The 24,195-nt window shown below is 38.3% G+C and overlaps 1 protein-coding gene across 1 annotated transcript in view; it reads left to right on the plus strand.

Annotated features, from left to right (window-relative positions):
* Hmcn1 (hemicentin 1) overlaps positions 1-24,195 on the plus strand; it is a 449,244-nt gene that overhangs the window by 296,025 nt on the left and 129,024 nt on the right. Inside the window, exons 37-42 of the mRNA XM_050162915.1 lie at positions 8,071-8,172; positions 8,943-9,119; positions 10,094-10,245; positions 11,493-11,616; positions 14,408-14,583; positions 21,567-21,663. Of these exons, the coding sequence (XP_050018872.1) occupies positions 8,071-8,172; positions 8,943-9,119; positions 10,094-10,245; positions 11,493-11,616; positions 14,408-14,583; positions 21,567-21,663 (828 nt within the window). The remainder of the gene's footprint in view (positions 1-8,070; positions 8,173-8,942; positions 9,120-10,093; positions 10,246-11,492; positions 11,617-14,407; positions 14,584-21,566; positions 21,664-24,195) is intronic.

The following is a 24,195-nucleotide window of genomic DNA, read 5'->3' on the forward strand; positions in this document are numbered from 1 at the left end:
CCAAACTGGCTAGGCTCCCATCAAGCCAGAACATGAAGTAGGATCAAAACCCCTTGCCATTGACCTTGGCTTCTCATCAGTCCTCATTGTTCGCCATGATCAGAGAGTCCGGTTTTATCCCATGCTGTTTCAGTCACAGTCCAGCTGGCTTTGGTGAGCTCCCAATAGATCAGCCCCACTGTCTCAGTGAGTGGGTGCACCCCCCGTGGTCCTGACATCCTTGCTCGTGTTCTCCCTCCATCATTCTCTCTTTTCTATCTAATTAAAAAGGAAGGTTTTAACTTTAACATAGTAAAATTACATATAACAAAACAGTTATCAAGCAAGAATTACAATTAGACTATCTAGTCTATTTGTATTAGAAAAATAAAATATTCCATCATCTATCTTATGTTTTGAGTCTAAAATTTCATATCTAATTTATCTTTTATTATAGCTAATTAAAACAATAACTATATATGTCTTCAAATTGATCAAAGACCCCAAAGAATATAATATTAACTAAGTAAACAGCAAGTGCTTGTAAGCAACTTCCAAACTCTAGATTTGACAGAGACATCTCACTGCCTGGACAGTCAACCAAAGTTTTTCTGAAATGTTGGGACATCCATCTTCAGCCTATAGGTCCATAATATCTGGCACGCTTTTCAGGGAAGCAGGAAATTTGAAGATCTGTTCTTCCGTATAATGGCAAAGTTTGTCAGTGGCTTTCTTTTGTGTCCTGCAGAATTTCTTGCAGTTTCCTTTGTGAAACAGGAACCCTGAAGAACCATTCCATCTTTTGGAAAGTTTAGCAGTCACTTTTCTGTGGATCCTGCATATCCAGTTCATACAGCATGTCATCAAACAGCCAAGATAAGAGCAGTTTCTTGCTCAAATGGCTAGCCTTGTCACACTGAATGCAAATTTCATAATGAGTTTCTTCAATGCCCATCAACCTCTCTGAAATAACTAGTGCTGCTAGAAGTTCTTAAAATATATTGTAAACATATTAAATTCTATATTCTGTAGGTCTTTGAAGTGTTGAAGATTATCTATCTAACTGAAGACCCAACTAACATGACGAGTTTGGCTATTATAAATGACTATCAATCTATAATTTTTAATTATACATTACATTTTAAATGAGCTGCACGAACACAATACCTTAAACAAGAGCAAAAATACATGCACACAGTGTAACAAAATCAATCTTACATTTGTATTAGTAGACCAAGATCCATACCAATGCAAAGAATTTATCATTATATCATATCCCCCTTTAAATAAAAACAAACATTTATAAACAATCATTATGGGTATTTGGGCATAGTTTTTTTTTTCCAAACTGCTTCCTGCTGTTTGTTGAACAAAGTATTTTTAGGGTTCATGGAGACCTTTCAGGGGGTCTTGTTCCATCAAACCACATTAGCCTGGAAGGAATCTATAGGTTTTCATCTGTGGAAAGAAAAGCAGAACCTCTTTTCCAAAACAACATATCCTTAGACTCAAATTTTGAAGTAAAGATACCTTTATGTTGGTTTAACTTAGTAGCCCCCAGAATTAAGTGTCTTTCTGTAGTCAAAAAAAAAAAAAATTCAGAGAACACAATAACTTAAGTAATCCAGACTATCAGTGTATATTCCATCTTCATTTGGCTTATTTTTTCACTCTATCACTTTTTACTATTTAATTATATTTACTCCTTTAATCTATGATTTTCTTCTCTCTTTCTTCTCTCTCATAAACCCATGTACATTTGTCCAGCACTGCGACCTATGAGACAGCTCAGGGAAATAGACATTTTTACACATAAAGGGTGTGGGATTCTCGGGTATATATACATTCTTTAGATATATATTTTAGTTTTATTTTTATTGCATACACTGAGTGTTATAACCAGCATCTAAAAGAATAATGCATAAAAATAATAGTGTTTTTCAATTAATAGTATTTTTAATTTATTTGTGCATAATTTTGCTTCCAAGTAACTTTCCCCCTTCCTTTTGGTCAGCGTCTGTCTTCTCCCATTATCTGCCAGTCAACCTAAGTTGCTATTATTGCTTCATGTTGAGTTCTTTAATCAACAAGAAAAGAAAGTCTTCCAAATTGACTGTATTTTATCGTTATCTGTCTTGTTATTTTTATCAGTGTCCTTAATTTATTCCTGCATATTAATTACTGCCCTGAAAGTTGTGTTTTAGCATTTCTTCTGGTACATGGGCTAGCACTGAGTTGTTGGGTTTTGTTTTGCTTTGTTTTGAGGCTTTGTTGTTTTGATTACCTAGGGAAATCCTAAATGCCAAAGGACAGATTTGTTGGCTCGTGACTTCTTTGTTGATAGGCACTTTTTCTCATTGCTGTAATTTGTTAGGCCATCATCTTCAAGTCTTCATGTATTTTGATGAGAAAACAGCTGCTGGACTTCCTGAGGACCCTGGTCCTATTTTTCTCATGCTGATCTTAAGATTTTTCTCTTTCACCTTCAGTTTTAAACAGTTTGATTATATTACAAGTTTCTTTGATGTTTTTCAAGTTCGAGTTTGTTAGGTTTATCAAATATGAAAACTAATGTTAAGTTTATCGAATGCAAAAGCAAATGCTTTTCTTCTGACTTGGAAGGTTCAACCACTCTCTCTGTTTTTCTTTGATTGTTTGATTGATTTTTGAGACAGGGTTTTTCTGTGCAGCTCTGGTTGCCCTGGATCTCGCTCTGCAGACCAGACTGGCCTCTAACTCAGAATGCTTGGATCAAAGGCCTATGGCACCACCACCTGGCTCACTCTTTCTTTAAGTAACTCTTCTGAATCATTTTCTTTCCTGTTCTTAAGAACTCCATTTATTTAATAATGCTCTATACACCTCAAAAGATCTGTACACCTTTTATCTTTCACATTTTTTCTTCTAAAACTAGGTTCTCTCACCTGTCTTATCTTCACATCCACTATTTCTTCTCCCAGTGTGCTTCCCAAAAGTGCTGTTGAGCCCTTATGGAATTTTGGATCTCCAAAGTTCCTAGTTGACTCTTTAAAGCAATCCCACCCCTTCATTAGCCCTCTGCATTTCATAAAATATTATTTTTCCCATTCCTTTAGCTCTCCAAGCAAAGCTTCTGAGACCCTTGGAGAGAGTGGACTTAGAAGAAGACAGACTAGCTGGTGTAAAATGTGGTCTTGTGAATCCAATATCTGGCCTATTCTGTATCTTGCTCCATGGATGGCCAGGCTCTATTTTCCTTCTACATCTTGGTTTTTGTTGAAAATTCATTTAAAATAATGCACTGTGACAGTTATTACAATCCTATTCTCCTGCCTCTGTGGTTCTTATTGTCACTGCTGAGACTGTTCTGGTTGCGCCTTGTTTATGTAGTGTGTAGTTCCCGATAGTCACCAAAATGGCCATATTCTGATTCTGGAAGCTAAAGGGGAATTAAGTTGGAAGACCAATTTTGGATTATTAATCAGATTTACTTTAAGTGGGAGATGTATCCCTGATTATTTGGAAGGAGCCAATGTAATCATGAGGATCGTTAAAGGTAGAAGAATCGTGTATAATCTCTGACTGGTATGACCAACTTCAATGAGAGATGAAGAAGTTCACAGCCAAAGAATGCAGATGGCCTCTAAAATTTGGAATAGCCAAGGAAAAACTTCTGCTCTCATACTTCCCCAGAGAGGAATTCAGCTGTGTTGGCACCTTGGTTTATACCCGAGGAGGCTGCGTTGAACTTCTGACCTGCAGTTCTGCATTGCTATAAGCTAGCAAGCTTACCACGATTAACTGTAGAAGCAAGAGAAAGTAATTTAGTGGCCACTCTAAACAAATCAAATAAAGTCTGTTTATAAGACCCCTGAGAGGAGAAGTTTGCACTAGGAGAATTCTAAGTCTCATTAAATAACAAATCCTGCAAATGGATCCCAGCACAAATAATAGCAGCTGTCTTGGAAAGATAGGCTTTAATTTTTGTATTATTTTATGTGTTTGGGTGTTTTTCCTACGTGTATGTCTGTGCACCACATGCGTGCCTGAGTTTGCAGATCCAGAAGAGGGTATAAAATTCTCTGGAGCAAAGTTACAGATTGTGAGCCACCATGTGGGTGCCAGGAATGGAGCCCAGAATCCTTTGGAAGAGCAGTCGGTGGTCTTAACTGAGCCATCTCTACATGTCCTGTAAGAAGTTTTTAACTAGCTTCAAATTTATTCTGCCCACTTTGGTATCTGCCCTCATGTTTTCACTGAGATGGGGGACTCTTTGTTTTTGGATTTTGAAAATTTTGACCCCTCTTTTTCAATTTGTGATCGAGTGTTTTCCCTGCATGTATGTATGTGCACCACTTGCGTGCCTGGTACCCTTGGAGGTGAAAAAAAGAGCATTGGAATCCTGTGGAACTGCAGTTAAGGGTGGTTATGAACCACAGTGTGAGTGATGGGTCTCAAGCCTTGGTCCTCTGCAAGTGATAAAAATGCTATTAACCCTTGAACCGTGTCTCCAGCCCAGACTAACTGTTTTTAAGTTTGGATGAGGTGTGTTGAGTGGTGAGGCTTGGGTGACACAAGTCCACCATCTTTAATGAGGTCAGCTTTGTTTGTTTTTCTTTTTTTTATTGATTTTTATTGGGCTCTACATTTTGTTTGTTTTTTCTTGATTAAACACCTCATTTTTGAGTGGTTACACAACTTTGGTTAATTGTTTGAATTCTGAAAAGGCTGATATTTGGTAACTTTTCCAGTTTTATTATTTCTCTAATTGAGGAGTGGATCCTCTGTCATTCTTGCTAGAATTCAATCTTTTTTCTTTTTAAGCAGTCTGTTGATGTGAGAACTATCCAGGCCTCTCCACAGCCCTGGTGCTTCTGATTCCCACCGTAGTGTTTTATTGTAGCAGCTGTGACTGTCAAAGTCGTCAGCCAGCACTTCTGTCCAGAAGGCTTTAAGCAAGTGTTTTAGTGAGTGTGTAAAGAATGTGCCATGCACTGGCTATTAGTCTTTTCACAGCTGGAAAAGCCAGGTAGCCACGGCAGCCATATTTAGGGCTTCGTTCCTTCTTAAACAATAAGTTGGTAAACAGAACCCAGTGTACAAAACAGGAAAAAGCACAGAGCTAAACAGGAAGTGTTGAAACACTAAACCACATGAATGTCAAAGGAATTGTGGGAGTGAAGGAGTGAATTCTAGGGTGAGTTTTGACCTCCAGAAAAACAGATATCTGCCTCACAAAGAAGTCTACCTCTGATAACAGACTTTATTATCAACTTATCAAATAACAACTTTGAATCTTATTGTCTTTCGGCTTTTGTTTTTTCTTTGGTGGCAGTCCCTGCTATTTGCTTTATTGTGATAGGTTAATTATAATAAATTAAGAGGCTAGAAATAAAGCCCCTTAGTTTACTGTGTTGGTCTTTTCCTAGGTTTTGCGTTGAAAGCTTAGAACATTTATTTCCATTATAACGTATTTTTGGAAATACATTAATTAGAGCTTAAGTTTGCTTATGCGTATGGTGACAGCAACAGCTTCCAATAGTTGACTTCTTTCTGATTGTGTTTTTTCTCTAAACATATTAAGTTTGTCTTGATTTTTCTCTTTAGTGCGGTTTTATCTCATGTACATAGTTTAGTGCTTTTGATATTGATCCCTGTTCCTTTCACCGTAACTCCATTAAGTGTAAATCTACTGGCCACTATTTTGTGACCTAATGCACTAGAGGAATTTGAAAAGAATACTTATTATTTGGCAACTTCAACCATGTACACAGATGCATAAATCCGCATGGGTAATTTGATTTTTTAGTCCTCTATAACTTTTTTTTGGCATTATTCAGTTGATTTCTAAATGTTTTTTTTTTTTAATTCTGCATTGGTTTAACCCATAAAACATTGTAATTATGAGAGATTGTTCATGAATATCATTAAAATGTTATTTTTAATGAACATGAAGAAAGTTGCTTTGTCCTACTTAATGATTTTTGTTTTATGTGCTAATTTATCATATGTTAATGTCCAATTGTTGTCCAGCTTTTTATGTTAATGTCTTTTGAGAAGTGTTTGTGTGTGTGTGTGTGTGTGTGTTGCATTCACCTGGAACAAATTGAAAAATACCTTCAACTTAAAAGAGATAATTTAAAAACCTAATTTTTAATAATAAAAATTGAAAGCCAGGCAGTGGTGGTGCACATCTTTAATCCAAGCCCTTGGGAGGCAGAGACAGGTAGATCCCTGAATTCAAGGCCTACCTGGTCTACAGAATGAGTTCCATGACAGCAAGGGCTGCACCATGTGTTAAACAACAAAAACAACAAATACTTTTATTAGTTAAAAAACATATTAAATTCAACTTTGCAATCTTGATTTATTTCTTTGTTGGGTTTTTACCTCCAACATTGTATTCTATTCTGTTTATTTTTTTTCTGTAAACTTTCAGTGATAATATTTATCAGTGGTTTCATGTCTGAGTAGGAAGAGATCTTATAATTTTCACCCTGGTACTCTTCCCACAACCCTTGAGTTATTATTGGAATGCCATACTGATTTTCCAAGTTGTTTCTTTGAACATTCGTATTTTTCCACAAATACAAAATGACAACAGCAGCATTAGTAGTGATTATCTAAAGATGGCAGGTTTTTCCATTTTTAATTTATGTAAAAAAGAAAACTTTTTATTAGCCTATGAAAATTATTCTAATTTTTAAAAAATGCGTTAGGAAAGTCTTGCACAAATCGAAGCTGGATATTTTCAGGCACATTCAATCTTTGATTGGAAGAGTTCTTTTAGGTAAGTTACCTAATTACAAAAGTAATTCTTCCTTAATTCAGTCAGTTGAGCTGAATTTGAAAATTTTTTTATAATTCTTTTTTTTATTGAAAGAAAAAAAAAAGAAATTCCCCCCTCCTCCCACTCTTTCCTACTCCCCCCACTCTTCTCCTCCTCCCTCTCCAGTCCGAAGAGCAGTCAGGGTTCCCTGCCCTGTGGAAAGTCCAAGGTCCTCCCCCCTCCATCCAGGTCAAGGAAGGTGAACATCCATACTGGCTATCATATGACAAAAGCATTTGTTCAACTATGTTCATAGCAGCATTATTTGTTATAGCTAGAACCTGGAAACAACCTAAATGTCCTTCAATAGAAGAATGGATGAAGAAAGTGTGGAATATATACACATTAGAGTACTACTCAGTGGTAAAAAACAATGACTTCTCGAATTTTGCATGCAAATGGATGGAAATAGAAAACACTATCCTGAGTGAGGTATCCCAGACCCAAAAAGAGGAACATGGGATGTACTCACTCATAATTGGTTTCTAGCCACAAATAATGGTCATTGAGTCTATAATCTGTGATCCTAAAGAAGCTAAATAAGAAGGTGAACCCAAAGAATTTGAAATTTTTTAATTTCAGCTTTGTTTGTTTTTCTTTTATTCTTGGGATTATAACATAATTATATCATCTTCCCTCTCCTCTCTTGAGACCTTCCCATATACCCCTCCTTGTTCTCTTTCAAATTCATGTCCTGTTTTGTTCACTAATTGTTGTTACTTACATGTATGTATACATATATGCATACATTTTTCTAAATCTTACCTTCTCACTCTGTAGAATGTTACTTGTATATAGGTTTTTTAGGACTGATAATTTGGTCCTGAATAACCAGTTGGTATGCTCCTCCCTGGAGAAGACTGTTTCCCTATTTCAGAATTTCCTAGTTTCCTATAGTTCTTTGTGTAGGGTTAAGGCCTAAAGGCTTTCCCCTGTTCACTTTGGCATGTCTATTGTTGGCGTCATCTCAGGTGTAGGCAATCATGTTGGTGATGATTATGCATATAACTTCTGTCATAGCCTCCCAGCAAGTTCTCTTATCCTCTCAGTCTTCTTTTACTGTACTAGTAATCTATAATATATTTCCCTGCCTGAACACGGAGAAAGAGATGACCCAGAAAATCTATAAAATCTTTTCAATTCTCTTTAATAGTATACTTTATTTTTGTTCCAAATGGCCACAACTATATGAGGAAGAGAGAAACATATAATTTGCACCTAGAAAACAACTTCAGTTTAAATATCATATTCGTGTGAGCTGATTGTATGCTTGGGCCTTGCAGAACCTCCCAGCCTGGACGATGCAGGAAAGATGCTGAACGAGACCGTGGTGGTGAATAACCCCATTCGGCTGGAGTGTAGAGCAGCAGGCAATCCTCCTCCCGGTTGGTTTACATTTAACATTTCTGAGAATAGAAAAATCGCTGTGGGTGTAATGTACCAATTAGTAACAAGTGGTAGAGTGCATTTCAGGTGATAGGATAATTAGGGAGACGATATTTTTAAATTTTCAGTAGTCTTTACTTGCATGAAAAAATCTTTCTACTTGATGTAGAAACATGGGAATTCCTTGACCGTCCTGTCTGTTTTGTGGGCACAGAAGTTACCCTTGTATTTTATGTCCATGTTTTTTTTTAAAAAGATATTGTAAATTTTGAAAGGAATATTAAGAGAGTTGGATGAACTAAACTGATTTTTAATCCCAGTCATTCTAGTGACCCTGTCGTCACTTTCCCCTATATCTTCCTATCACTTGGAGGCTCTTTCTGTGAGCTGATGACAATGTAAAGCATTGTATCCAATATTGCACATGATAGGTGGTTTTCATCAAACATGTCAACAGTTTTGTAAGAAATACACAATAAAATAAACATAAGAAGCTGAAAATCTGCCATCACGTAATACTGACATATTAGAAACAATACAGATACTACCTTTTGTTGATCCAATTCCTGAGCTCATTGATTGGATTTGGTAGTTGTCTTAGGATTATCTTTTCTTAAACATCAACCATCAAGAGATATTTAAGCCAATTAAACTCAAACAATAAGTATAAGAATAAAGCAGTTTAGTTAGATACCTCTTAGTATATTTATTTCACATCGAACTTAGTGTGTTGAATTTTGAATTTTTACTGCTCCCCCTCCCCCTTCAGTTATCACGTGGTACAAAGACAACCACGCACTCTCGGGTTCCGCAAGTGTAGTCTTCCTGAACAGAGGGCAGATCCTTGATATTGAGAGGACTCAGATCTCGGATGCCGGCATCTATAAATGTGTAGCCATCAACTCTGCTGGGGCCACAGAATTATTTTACAGTCTCCAAGTTCATGGTAAGTGCTGCATCTCTCAGATTCCTCCTGGGTTGAGGACACATGCCCAATGACCATATGCTCCTACAATATTCTAGTGTGATAATTAACAGAAATATGCTGTTGATATCTTTACCTAAAGACCCAGATAAACCTATTAAAATGCCCAGTTTTCACACGCTGTTGAACTTCAACTTTAGATTATTTGTTGAAATAACCAGTGATGTTTTTGTCAACTAAGCTACACCATCTTCACCAATGCTCTAACACTCAGGAGTTTTAAAGAACTACTTCTAAGTAATTATGTCATGGTAAACTTTTTAAGAGGCATTGATAATTTTAATATGGCAGTGGAATCAATGGAGAAAGATACATGTACACATACACAAACACACTTATACACTTCTGGAAATCACTAACTCAATAACTAAGAATACACTCAGGGCCAGTGAGATAGCTCAGCAGATAAAACCAATATCCTGAATTTGGGTGAAAAAGCCTGATGTGGTAACAACCGATTTGTTAGCTCAGCACTCCTATACCAAGATGGGTGTTAGAGATCGGAGAGTTGTTCTGAAGCTCAAGGGCCACTGAGCATGGAGTACACAGCCTGGCAGAAGCAAGAGAGACCTTGCCTCAACAAGGTAGAAGGAGAAAACAGAGCTCCCCAGAATTGGCATTTGACCTCCACATATGCGCTGTGACACATACACAAGATGATGATGATAATAATAATAATACATTTAAATAAACTGTAACACTAAAAACTAACTTCTTACACCAAATAGCATCCTTCCTACCCTCAGTTTGTCTGTCAAATTGGGGAACTGATACTTGCTCTATATTCCTCACAGAAATACTGTGATTAGATTTCAAATAATATGTGAAACACTTGGCCAAAACAAATAAGGAAAAAATTTAATCTGTAAAAAGTTATTATGGAAATTACATCTGGTTTTCATTATCCTCTGGTGATAACATACTTTTTTTTTCAGTGCCTCCTTCCATCTCAGGTAGCAGTTCCATGGTGGAGGTGGTGGTGAACAATCTAGCAAGGTTAGAATGTGAAGCCAGGGGCATCCCTGCCCCGAGTCTGACCTGGTTGAAAGATGGGAGCCCTGTCTCTAGCTTTGCTAATGGAATACAGGTATTTTTTATGTTGTTTTAATAGCTAACATGCACAACACAAGATACTCAAACGCATGAAGCTGTTGAAAAGATTTGGAGAACAAGACTTAGCAAATGGTATATTCAAAAAGAGTGCGTGCACAAGCATCCACAAATGCCCGTCACAGATACATACTCACAACTTTATATATAAGCATAGTATCTAAGAATTTTTATCCCCTCACTGGTGGGTAAGTTTAACCCTTTACATAGCTGTCTTTCTTGTCCATGCCTGTTTCTTCTTTTGGCATATGGAATACCCATCAACAAAAAACACAGGAAATTTCTGGTAGGATTTTGTTTAAATGGAAATATTGAATCTGTGAGCCACATGAAGCATATGTGTGTCCATTAAAAACATCAAAGAATAAAGTAGAGAAGATCATAATGGAAATACTATGAAAAATGAAATCTGATAATCTGAGCCTCTGAAAATTTTAAAGACACTCCATTGACTTAAAAAAAATGCAGAAGCACCCACCCTGGGCTTCAAGTCAGAGAAGCATGGACACAGAGTTTCATTTCGTCCTTTTTTGCAGATGTTGTAATTTTGGATTTTTTGTTTGTTTGGTTTGGTTTTGGGTGTTTTTTTTTTTTTCAAATTGAAGCTTTGTGCCAACTGTGCAATGAGTAAGTCTCTCAACCCCTTTCCTTTTAGGATGATATAAAGCAATAAAAGAGTATTTAATTGGTAAATATATACTTTGCTTTAGATTTAATACTATTTCAGACTTCATAGTCTACAGGGTAGTATAAACAATACATTAATACACACTGAGGAGCCACAATTCTGTATGACCTGTTTTATTCCAATATTTTATTATTGCAGTGATCTGAAGCTGAACTCAAAATATCTCTAATTGATGCTCATGTTGATATAAAGTTTGACCTATTTTGTCCAACATAGAATATAGTTCTGACAGTCTACTTTTTAATTTAGAAGTTTGGAATTAATAATCATAAAAGACACAAAGTCAATATAAAAAATTGCTGTATCTGTGGAATCATAGTATGATAATGAGTGTGACTAATTATTTTAGTTGATACTGTTGTGATGCCTTAACTATTTTATCCAAGAAAATTTTGGAGAATGACCTCTTTTTATTCCTTCTTCTCTTGGGTATGCTTTGTCATGCTCTCCTCTATGAAAATTTGTATTAATGATAAAAAGAATACACCTACTATTCTCGTGGGTATATTGGTCAACTGGCTTGTTTTTATTGATAGGTTCTCTCTGGGGGTCGTATCTTAGCACTGACCAGTGCACAAATGAGTGACACAGGAAAGTACACCTGCGTGGCAGTGAACGCTGCTGGGGAGAAACAAAGGGACATTGACCTCAGAGTATATGGTGAGACAAGCTGGCTGTGTGCTGAAAGAGATGTTAAGGGAGATTGATGACAAGAAGGAAAAATAGATTTGGCTAAACTAGTTCAAATCAAGTTCTATTTCTGCTTTATGTTTTAATTCTTTTATGTTCCTAAATATTGGGGCTGGGAAGAAGATTTGGGGCATAAAAGTACTTGTGTAAGCACGAGAAGTTAAGCTTAACTCTCTGAACCTGTGTAAAAAGCTGCATGGTCTTATATGCTTATAACCCAAGTGTTGGAGGCTAGAAACAGGGAGCTAGCTCCCAGGAGCTCTTCGGCCAGCTAGGCTAGCCAACCAGAAAGCTCAGATTCAATGAGAGACCTGTCTCCGGGGAATTAGTAGAGAGTGATAGAGACACCTGACACTCTGTTCTGGCTTCTGTGCTCACATACGTATACCCCAGACACATATAACCACACACATTGCTTATTTACATATACTCCAGCCACATATAACAACACACATGGTTTATATGCATATACCCCAGACAGATATAACAACACACACGGCTTATATGCATATACCCCAGACACATATAACAACACACGATGTACACTCACAAAAATAAAATTTCAATTTTTATGCCTACATCACCATAGAGTTTTCTATAAGGCATTCAGAAGACCATGACGACACCTAGCAGCTCTACAACTAAGGAAACGTAATTTAACTATTTGATGTCTGTTGAAAAAAACTCTCTTTATATCTTCGGCTCAACACCATGTTTCATTGCTTTTAACTATATTTCTAAAACCTATTTTGTTATCAGCCCAACATCCTTGAGTCGTGGGCTATTTGAGAAATAAAACCTAAGCTAAACATAAATTCAAGTAAAATTCATGATTTTCTCTGCTAACAATTCAGTTAGATGATTGAGAAGGAGATAATATTTGATTCTATCTCAGAATAATCCCCCGACCCTGCACGAATAAAGCCATGACTTCACTGGTCCCAGTTCAGAGATGGTATTTGTCATTCTACATCGTGGCATACCTTGATGTTTAAACCAGCCATAAAGAAAGCATGCACTTCTAACATCGTACAGAAAACCCAAGACAAACTTACATAGGCCTGATAATTTTTATCCAGCAAGGCCAAACTTAATTTAAAATTTGATCAAGCTCTAGAGCTGACCATTCTATATACATATTTCTGTCAAAGCTTATGAATGTGTCTGTTTTCATGGGGTCTTATAGTGCCATTAAATGTATCTATTTGCTACTTCACAGTATTCTTGATTTTAAACAGATTGTCCGTACATCTTTACCCAAGTGTGTTTCCTCTAAAACTTAAACCCACTGTTTTCTGGTCCTAGAGGTGGCCTTCAGCTCACTGTGTGTACTCACTTTGTGTGATGCTCAGTGAGAGGAATGTCATAGATCCCTGCACAGGGGTCGCCCCAGGTTGCTCTGGGAGGTATTTTTCTCCTTGACAGTCCATTCGTTCATGGTTTGTTCCAGCCATGTGTTCTGTGCACCTAGAGATGACACACAGATGTACCCCTTATTTCCCAAATCTTTCTCTTCAAAGCAATCTAGTAGCAGAGAACTCCAATGGCCACAGACACAGAATGTTGGTAGTCAGTCTGCTACACCGATCATCACTCTACCTCATGCTGGGTACTGACCCAGAAACAGTCAGCTTTAGGCTGTAATAATATTCTTTAGTACCAAAATCTTTTTTTCTACCAAATCCCTGTAGGACCCTGATGAATACAGGCAAATTAGTTTTTCCTATGACCTCAAAATCCAAACCCAACAAAAACCAACTATGAACATAGTCCCGAGTGTTTAAGGAATTTAGTGAGAGTTCCCAAAGGAAATTCTCCCCTATGCTCTTGCAGGGTGGTTCCTTTGTAGCAGTCCTGGTTTCACTTGTCATTTTTCTTTTCTGAATATAGATATATACAGGCCTGAATGATTCCTTGGGGAGGTATGGAGCCTCCTCTTGACAGAGCGGCACCTAGACCACACGAGAGAAGTTATTTCCAGCACACTCAAGGGAAGGGGATTCTTTCAGCTTCTGTCTGAACACATGTTAGCACCTGACAAGTCTTAGAGCCAGGAGAGTCTAGCTTTGATCCTATTGAAATTTCAGCAATTATGAATATGTTGTACAGCTGGTCACTGCTTTAGCCTCTTCTCTATCACATGAGTTTCCCAACACAGCCTTTCCGGCCATATAAAGTCAGTATGGTACAGAAGAGAACTCTAGATGGCAATCAGTAAACACTCAGCTTTGCCACCAGCCATAGTATTCTGTCTAAACTCTTACCCATCACCTAGTTTTCATTTTCACACTGTGAAGTTAGGCGTTGAAGGGAAATCATTACATTCTCTTCCTGATACTTTGAAAGATGTTGCCTTGATGACTATGAAACTTATTTCCTTTGCAAAAGATGCAGATTAAGTATTTAAACACTATTTTCATTATTGTTTCAAAAATATTTCATGGGTGATTTGTTGTTTAAAAACCTTGAGGAAAACCACGTCACTAGTGAGAACTTTGAGTTGCAAAATCTCTTTAAAATGAAAGATGAGTGAGTAGACTCTCTGGTCCTCACAAACGTATTAATCGGTCAGTTATCATTGACTGAATAAAATAAAGCGAGTAGCATATACAAGAATGATTGTGCTCTTTTATTAAAAGGAAAAAACAAAACAAAACAAAAATATAGTTCCCCAGTATGTATCTTGTATCTTGATGATTAATGGACATTAATAGTATGCTGGCCTTTTTTTTATTATTTTTATACTTGGTTTTTCATGTAGTTCCACCCAATATTATGGGAGAAGAACAGAATGTCTCTGTCCTCATTAGCCAAGCTGTGGAGTTAATCTGTCAGAGCGATGCTGTGCCCCCACCTACTCTGCTGTGGCTAAAGGATGGCCGCCCTTTGTTGAAGAAACCAGGTGTCAGTATCTCTGAAGATGGAAGTGTGCTAAAGGTAAGGCTGTAGATTCGTCTCAAGTTCCCGAGCACATGGTTTCAGTGTGACATCTGTAAATTTGCTGATCTTTAACAAATGTTCTAATGTCATCTAATAAAATTCTAGGAACTCTTTATTAACTACATTTTATGCTAATACAATTTAAATATTTAATCATCCATCCATACTTTAGCCATAAGCTATCTCAAAAGCTTACCTTCAGAAAATTGTTATAAAAATACTCTAAGGAATTCCTTACATATTCAACCAATCAGCAACAACCCACTTTAGGTGCTCTGCATAAGGCTATGAAAATTAGGACACATCTCTTATTTTCAATATTTTGTAATCTTACATAAATCCATGAAGAGTTAAATGTCACTGCATCCCAGATATGCATAGCTACTATAAGTTTGAACTGATGACTAAGTGGGTGGTACAGCGTATTTGGAGAGGGATAGCAAAAAGTGAGGCTCTGCTTACATGGAAAAAGGTTAGGAGACAACCTAGCTTTATAGCTCAGAAGGGAACAAAAGTCCTGATTAAGGAAAGCAGCTAAGTTAGATTGGAGTTCTCCTCAGAGATGGAGAATTTCACAGAGTGGATGTTTGAAATAATGTTGATAGAAAGTTCATCCAAGTGAAATCGAGCTGGCATTGGAGAGAGCACAAGGATTAGGCTGAAGGAACCCAAGGCTCTGAACATTCATAACTTCATGTGTGCTTGTAAAATTCTGCTAATAACCCAATGGGGAAAATGAAAGAATAGCTAAATAATATATCCAGTTTCCCAAAGTCATAGATTGAATTAGAACACAGTGATTATAATTTGGAAACCTATGTTACTAGCTACCTATGGCTTCCTGATTGAGGAATACTTAGGAGGGCAATGATTGTCTGCCACATGGGAAAGGCAGCCATCTACAAAGATTTCCCAAAGGAGATGAAAGCACCAGGATGAATAGGACAGCATGAAGGTGTATGCTAAAGAAAAGGGCTGTGAAGATGGGAACCATGATGTTGCAATAATGGAGACGGGAATGGAGAAAGGAAACGAAAGACCAGACTCACTACCAAAACAAAGAACAAATAATCCGGTTAAAAAAATGGGGTACAGACCTAAACATGGAACTCTTAACAGAGGAATCTAAGATGGCTTAAAGACACTTAAGGAAATGTTCATCATCCTAAGACATCAGGGAAATGGAAATCAAAACAACTCTGAGATTCCATCTTACACCTGGAATGGCCAAGATCAAAAACACCAATGACAACTTATGCTAGAGAGGTTGCGGGGTAAAGGGAACACTCCTGCATTGCTGGTGGGAATGCAAACTGGTACAGCCCCTTTGAATATCAGTATGACGATTTCTTAGAAATTAGAAAACAACCTTCCTTAGGACCCAGAAATATCACTTTTAGGTATATATCCAAAGGATGCTCAATCGTGCCACAAGGACATGTGCTCAACGATGATCATAGCAGTATTGTTTGTCATAGCCAGAACCTGGAAACAACCTAAATGCCCCTCAACTGAAGAATGGATAATAAAAATGTGGTACATTTACACAATGGAGTACTGCACAGCAGAAAAAAATAATGACATCTTAAAATTTGCAGGCAAATGGATGGATCTAGAAAACATCCTATTGATTGAGGTAACCCAGACCCAGAATATCAAATATCATATGTACTCACTTATAAGTGGCTTTTAGACATAAAGCAAAGAAAACCAGCCTACAATCCACAATCCCAGAGAACCTAGACAACAGTGAGGACCCTAAGAGAGACATACATGGATTTAATCTACATGGGAAGTAGAAAAAGACAAGATCTCCTGAGTAAATTGGGAGCATGGGGACCATGGGAGAGGGTTGAAGGGAAGGGGAGAGGAAGGGAGGGGAACAGAGAAAAAATGTATAGCTCAATAAAATCAATAAAGAAGAAGAAAGACCAGACCCACTAACAAAACAAAGATGGATAAGGCAACTGAGCTATAAATGCAAAAAGGAGTGGGTAATGTACATGCACAGAGGATGAATCTATTCTTCTAGAAAGTACCTGGCAAAATCTCAAAGCTTAGATGTGGCTAAATGACAGAGGGAGGCATTTACATGGACATAAATTCCCATGGGTGTAGGTGTTCTTTTCTTCGGGTAATGGTGAATAAATCCTTAGATCTGATCTCTTCCATGAACCCATGCCAGACACCCTGGGATGTACAAGTCCCCTTGGCAGAAGTAGAGAGAAGACCCATACAATGAAACATTCAACAGAACCCAACCCTCACTCGTTAGTTAATACTATCTTAAGAACATACCCAGCATTTTTCTCACACTTATTTGACTAAATTAAACAATGGAATTTTAGCATTTTATTTGCTAAGCATATATGACGCACTCCATTAAATGTTCATCTCTGCTTTCCAATCTACCAACCTCTATACTCCAAAAACTTTTTCTGAGCTCTACACTGTTAAATTAATTACCTTTTCCTTACTGTGAATACATAACTTGACAGAACAACCTAAGTTTATTTTTAAAAAAATCTAGGTACATCATTTTAATATTTCAGCCTGTCATGACATAGAGGTCATAATGCATGTCGCTGGATTATGTAACAGAGGTGTGAAGAATCAAAGAGAAATTGAGCCACCTAGGGCCAGGTATTGCCTTTGAGTTCACACTCTCAGTGAAATGCTTCATCCTGAGACACAGACACATCCCAACACAGATTCCACAACCATCCATGCTAGCATCGGGAACTTGTGAGAACACATTCAGAAAGGAGCTTGACCTCAAAAAGCTCTTGTCTATCTTATGGTGCAAAATGTATTCAGTCCAACTTCAAGTCCACCAATCTTAGATTCCAACACTGTTCACAATCCAAGTCCAAAATCTCTTCTGAAGAGAATGCGGTCTTCTGGCGGAGAGCATTCCATTATTTTGTTTTATTTTTCGAGACAGGATTTCTCAATGTAGTCTTGGTGCCTGTCCTGGAACTCGCTCTGTAGACCAGGCTAGCCTCAAACTCACAACGATCTGCCTGCCTCTGCCTCCCAAGTGCTGGGATTAAAGACGTGTGCCACTACTGCCCGGCTTTTTCATCATTTTTTTAAAGTGATATACTTTCAAATTTATCACAAGGAATAAACAGTCTAATTCTAAAAAAGAAGAATGGAGATATAAGAAAAGATAGGGCAAAATAAGAATAAAAATCAGGAGAGAAAAGCATTGACTCCTGTGGTTCAATGCCAAACATCTGGGGTACATGGCTTCCATGACACGAGCTCCAGAGGGCTTAGAAAACCCCACCCTTGTTAATTACAGCCTCATGGGCTAGATACATTCATTACCTGCAGGTTTCCTCAGTATGCTCTTGGCACATCCAGCATCCTGTATCCATTGCAATGCTGGCTTCACTCCCATAGCATCTTGCAGTACCCTGGAAAGGGCCTTCTCCAGGAAATCTAAGCTTGCTACACATTGCCTGACCTCCCAGTCTTTTCTCAAAATCTTTGGTGCAAACTTTTGACTCCATAATTCACACCTTCTGCATGCCTGCCAAACTAAACCCAAATGGACAACACCAAGTTCTACCAAGCCCTTCCTTGGACCATGGCTGCAGCAGCCTTTTAGTGCCTGGCTTGAACCTGGAATAGCATTTCCTCAGACAACTCGTTAGGGTAAAGTGCTGTCTTTCTGAAGGAAAATCTTTCAAAGAGTTTATAGTTTTATACACTAAAACCTTTGTGCTGTGAAATAATCCTTCTCTATACTGTGAATATGTATTACTCTGATTGGTTAATAAAGAACTGACTGGCTGATAGCCAGGCAGGAAATGTAGGCGGGACAACCACACTAAGGATGCTGGGATGAAGAAGGGTGGGATCAGAGGAGATGCCAGCAGACAAAGAGGAAGCAGGACATGTAGAAAATGGGATAATAAGCCATGAGCAACGTGACAGAGCACCAATAAGAAATATGGGTTAATTTAAAATGTAAGAGTTAGCTAGTAGCCACTCTGAGCTATCAGCTGAGCATTTACAATTAATATTAAGTTTCTGAGTGTTTATTCACTAGCACAAGAAAACTCCACCTACACCTTTGATTGTGGATTCTTATTAATTTCTCAAATGACCTCAAGGAACACTTTGTATTACCCCGATACAAATTGCTTGTTTTCTTTTTAGAGGTACTGACATGGTTAGCAAGGATAGCTACTTTGTCCTCAGTTTTCTAAGGGATTGCGCTGCCTTTCTGGCTAGATCAGTGGTTCTCAACCTTCCTAGTGTAGCAAGACAGTAATACAGCTCCTCGTGTTGTGGCGATTCCCAAACATAAAATTCTTTTCATTGCTAGTCCATAAATGTAATTTTACTATTGTTATGAATCATAATGTAAATATCTGATTTTTCTGATGGTCCTTGGCCAACCCTGCTAAAGGGTCGTCTGACCCCAAAGGGGTTGTCACTCACAGATTAAGAACTGCTGGGCCAGCCTGTACATGTTCATGTCTCTCTGCGCCAGTCCTTGCTGCTAATTCTTACTGTCAACTGGACTAAGAGCAGCCGGCACTTACCACGCCACAGGTGCCAGTGATACGGCTCAGCAGGTACGGCACGTGCCGCCAAGACTGTCCAACTGAGTCCAGTCCCTAATCCCACTTGGTGGAAGGAGAGAACCAACTTCCCCACTCAAGGTGTTCTCCTACACACACACACACACACACACACACACACACACTATAAAGAAATAAATATTTTAAAAAAACTAAACCATTCCACAGCCTGAGCGCTCTGCTGTTTTGTCATTTCTTTTGCTGAAGTTATTAGTCCATTACTTTTTCATTTGGCCTCACCCAAATTGTCAAAATATAAGCAAGGTGGAAACACATTTTCTGACGAAATATAACACAAATAGGCTCCAGTCCAGTTCCCAGTGCTGCACTGATTCCCATCTTCAGTGACCTAAGTACAGTCCTTACTGCCTGTCTCTCTCCTAGTGTTCTAGTTTTCCAAGATCCCAGCAGACTTATCCATGGCACTCGTATTTACAGGATTCAAGTCTTCTCTGCTTACATCTCCAGTCTTTTCCAAATTTCTCGTAATATCCAGTTCTAAAGGCCTAAAACCCATATGGTCACATTTAGTCACAACAATGAACCCATTTCTGTGTTTGGGATTTACTGTGTTACCATTACCATGACCACAATGCTGCTCAGAAACAGTTTACAGGCTTAAAGTTTTATTTCAGCTGTGGCGTCAGAGGGTCTCAGTCTTCCTCATCATGGCAAGGACGGAACATCTGGCAGGCACAGGGTGCTAGAGGCTGTTCACAAAAGTACAGAAGCAGGGAGAAAATGGGGACCAGAGCTGGAACTCAACCTTCAAGGCCTGTTCCTAGTGACTGACCAGTTCTGTCCCCTCTGTGGGCTCCATAGCCCCTCAGAATAGTGTCATGGATTGAGAAGCACATATTCATGGCATAAGTAAACTTGAACCGAGACACACAAAATTCAAACTATAATGTAAGGTCCATGCTTACTTATTTTATTTTCTAAGAGTGAGTAGGTTGCCACCAGTTCTGTGATTTTTGGCCACATAGAGCTAAGAAATGAACTTAAGTTCCTCTGTCCTTAAAATGAGAAGGTTTGGTGTCAAGTACCTCTTCAGTATTCCACCTAACTCAGGTTTGGCTTTAGTTGATTGACATGTTTTTTTGACTGTGTGCCCTGGCTAAGCCAAATACTCTTGTCAATCATAGGAACTCCCATCATACTTCCTCTTTTGGAGTCCTTAGAATCTTAGGTGGCAAGCTTATATGCAAGCAACAATTTAGTGTGTAGTATCTCTGATCTTGTGTGAATTTGCCCTGTTTATTAATTTATTTTTATATTCCTCATATGCTCACTAAAATATATGCTCAGAAACTCTGAGGAATTATATGATGCCTTGGATCTGTTTACATCTCCAACCTGGTACAAAATTTGTGTGGGTTTGTAGAGAGGTATCAATGCTTTAGAGCATTGTTGATCTTCCAGAGGACCTGGGTATGGGTTCTAGGCACCAATATGGATCTGGGTATGGATTCTGGGCACCAATATGGTACCTCACAGCCATTTATACTTCAGTTCCAGGGGATCTGACACTCTGTTCTGGCCTCTGCCGATACCAGGCACACATGTGATTTACATACACATGTTCAGGGAAAGCACTATTATAAATAAAATAAATAAATCTAGACATTTTTAAAGATTTAAATTATCAGCTGAGTAATGCAAAGTTATGATGAATGAGTGATGATTCATGCTGCATATACATGTATAAAAATATTTTACTAAAATTCAATTATCTACTAACTATTGAACTGGGTGATGGTTAAGATTAAGACTAATTGAATTTAATTTTTGACTTAAAGAAGCTTACAGATCCAGTATAGAAGGAACATATGTAATAAACCAGTCACAACCTTATTCAGTTACGTTCTGAATTCATAAGGATCATACAATGAAAAGCTGAATGACTTTATCAGGAAGTGATATTGTTTTTGTTATTTTTTTGCTATTTTATCTAAATTTTATTTGGAAGATCTTTGTATTGTTTAAAAACCGGTATGAAATGGGTTAAGACAGAATGTGGTGTAGATGAATATTTTTAAATTTTGGTAAATGTTGAATCTGGGTGGTGGGCATTCGTTTTTACACTTTATCCACATCTGTATGTTTAGAAATGTACAGAATAAAAATAAAAATAAGAGACAATGCTGTGCATTAATATACAACCCTAGTTCAAGCTGAGTGTGGTGGCTCCTGCCAGTAATTAATCCCAGCACTAGAGAGGCTGAGAAAGAAGAACTGATGTGATTCTCAGGCCTTCTTGAATAATGGCCTAGCAAATTCTAGGCTGCAGAGTGAGAATTTGTCTCAAAATAGAAGAAGAAAAAAAAGGAGGGCAAAAAAGAAGGGTTGAGAAGGTTGTTGCTGACTCTTTTTTTATTTCAGATTGAAGATGCTCAGGTCCAAGACACTGGTCGTTACACCTGCGAAGCAACCAATGTGGCTGGGAAAACTGAGAAAAACTACAATGTTAACATCTGGGGTAAGTATAAGGAGCATTTGTCAAACAAAGCAGCCAGCCTACGGATTGCTTTTACTGACTGTGTCAGTTTTTAAAGGGGCATCCGTCCATCGTTGATGGGGGGGGAGTCTTGTGTTTTGTGTTAATATCATTGGTTAAATAAAGAGACTGCCTCAGCCCTTTAATAGAACAGAAAATTAGGTAGGTGGAGTAAACAGAACAGAATGCTGGGAGAAAGAAGCCGAGTCAGGAGTCACCATGATTCTCCCACTCCAGACAGACGCAGGTTAAGATCTTTCCTGGTAAGCGCACCTCGTGGTGCTACATAGATTATTAGAAATGGGTTAAGAGGCTGAAACTAATGGGCTAGGCAGTGTTTAAAAGAATACAGTTTCCGTGCAATTATTTCGGATAAAGCTAGCCGTGCGGGCGGCCAGGTGCTGGGGATGCAGCCCCGCCGCTCTTATTACAACACATCATGCTGCGCAGATGGACACAAGCAGTTTCCCGAGTAGCAGCTCAAGGCACTGATGCAAATGCATAGCAAATGGACAGATGCCCTGCGCCTAAACATGTCATCATTGCGACTTCAGTGTGGCATGACTCCCTCTCCTGCCCAGCATCCCTGTGGCTCCACAGCCAGGCTAGTACTGATTGGACTTCCTCCAGAACTAGTGGTGCTTTGTCCAGCGAAAGTACATTTAAAAGGCCATGGTATACTTGCAAATTGTGTTCACGCCCTGTAAGGAAGCAGAGATTGCCGTGCTAATTCAGAAGCTATTACCACTTGAAACATTTACCATTTGCTAGTAAGATAATACAGAATACCTTGGTTGTGGCTGTCTATTAATTGTTTTTAAAATTCTCCCACCTCCAACATTTTATCATTGTTTTAAATAACACTTTGGATCTATTTGTGACATAAAATCTCAACTTTAATAATTTGTTTAAACTTTTCAATTACTGAAGTAATGAAATTTACATCAGACTCACTTGAAAATGGTATTTTCTTTTTTGTTTGTTTGTTTGTTTTGTCAAGACAGGGTTTCTCTGTAACTTTGGAGCCTGTCCAGGAACTAGCTCTTGTAGACCAGGCTGGCCTTGAACTCACAAAGATCTGCCTGCCTCTGCCTCCCGAGTTTCAAATAAAAAGATAAGTAGAGAAAGTTTTCTCTTAATTTTGATGGACAAGTTAATTTTAAAAGCATATATGTATATAGAAATAGCTTGTTAAAACTAATTATCATTTTAATAATCATTATAGTTAGTTACAAGAAAAGCTACTCCTCAGTCTGTAAGAAGATGAGTTTGTGTTTAAATGCTACAATTTGACATATAGCAAACTTACACCCACTACATATGAATTCTGCATCATCAATTTCCATTTCTAGCTCTTGCTATTCTTGCTCCCTCTCCATTTTACCTACTTTTTCTTCTTTGTTTCTTTCAAATGAGAAAAATATTCTCATATCTCTCAATTTTTCCAAGCCATTGAGCTAAAAATTATAAAGTAAAGGTTAAAGGGTTGGCTGCAGATGGTAAATTAGGAGTCATGACCACCTGGGAAGTGAGATGAGAAGAGAGACCAATGTCACACACTTTTCCTCAAATGTGGAAGCCAAAACGAAAGCAAGCAGAAAACATGAAAGCAGAAGAAGGATGGACTAATAGGAAGGAGAAGAAGGACAGCGTAAAGTAAATAAGGGCAAGGGTAAGAGGAAGGAAGAGGGATATGAGGCAGACATGAGCAAAAGATGATGCAAGTGTAGTAATGAACCCAGGGAAACCCGTTAACAAAATAAGTGAGACGGAGACCTGAAGCTTTTGAACTGTCTATGGACCAAAAATGTGAAGTTGTCCTCATGCAGTCAGAAATGCAAACAAGATTAAAGTTATAAATATATGTAGATAGGAGCTGAAGTTCCTTAAAGAAATAAGAGAGATGTGTCCGGTAGAGTGTGAAACAGAATGGCTACCGTTGCTATCTATATAGGGATAGAAAAGGGGGCCGAATGAGGGAAACTGAAAAGAGGCAGTCAAAGAGGAAAACCTATTAAAAGTGATGGCATAGACCTGACCCCACCCCTTGTCAGCTCTGGGATAGCAGCATGCCCCCCCACACACACACACCATGACCCTAGCATTGTAGAGTTGATCCTGACCCTCGTAGGAGGGCATGGGAGATCTGGCTCCACCCCCGCCTGAGGGGAATGGTCCCAGTGGCCCAAACTGATCAGCTCAGCTATCTGTTCACACACCCAGGGCTTTTAGTGGGCACATCCCAACATCTACTCCATCTTTGACCCGCTTGAGTAAGTGAAGGAACTGGTCCTGCGAAACCATAGCTGCAGGATCTCCATGACTCCAGGCAACAGCAGAATATCAAAGAGGAGTTTTGGTGAGGGTCTAGTATTGATGATGTACCAGAAGCCTTGAATTTGGCCAACAATTCATCGCATAACAAATATTTAAAAGTAAAGCTGTTAGGACAAAGGGTCTACTTTGACACCCTGCTGCTCCCAAGGCCACTAGGATGAATGAAGATGATGGAGA

Source organism: Alexandromys fortis, unplaced genomic scaffold (genome assembly GCF_014885135.2).
Source record: "Alexandromys fortis isolate MF-2015 unplaced genomic scaffold, M_Fortis_MF-2015_v1.1 scaffold_126, whole genome shotgun sequence".
Classification (NCBI taxonomy): Eukaryota; Metazoa; Chordata; class Mammalia; order Rodentia; family Cricetidae; genus Alexandromys; species Alexandromys fortis.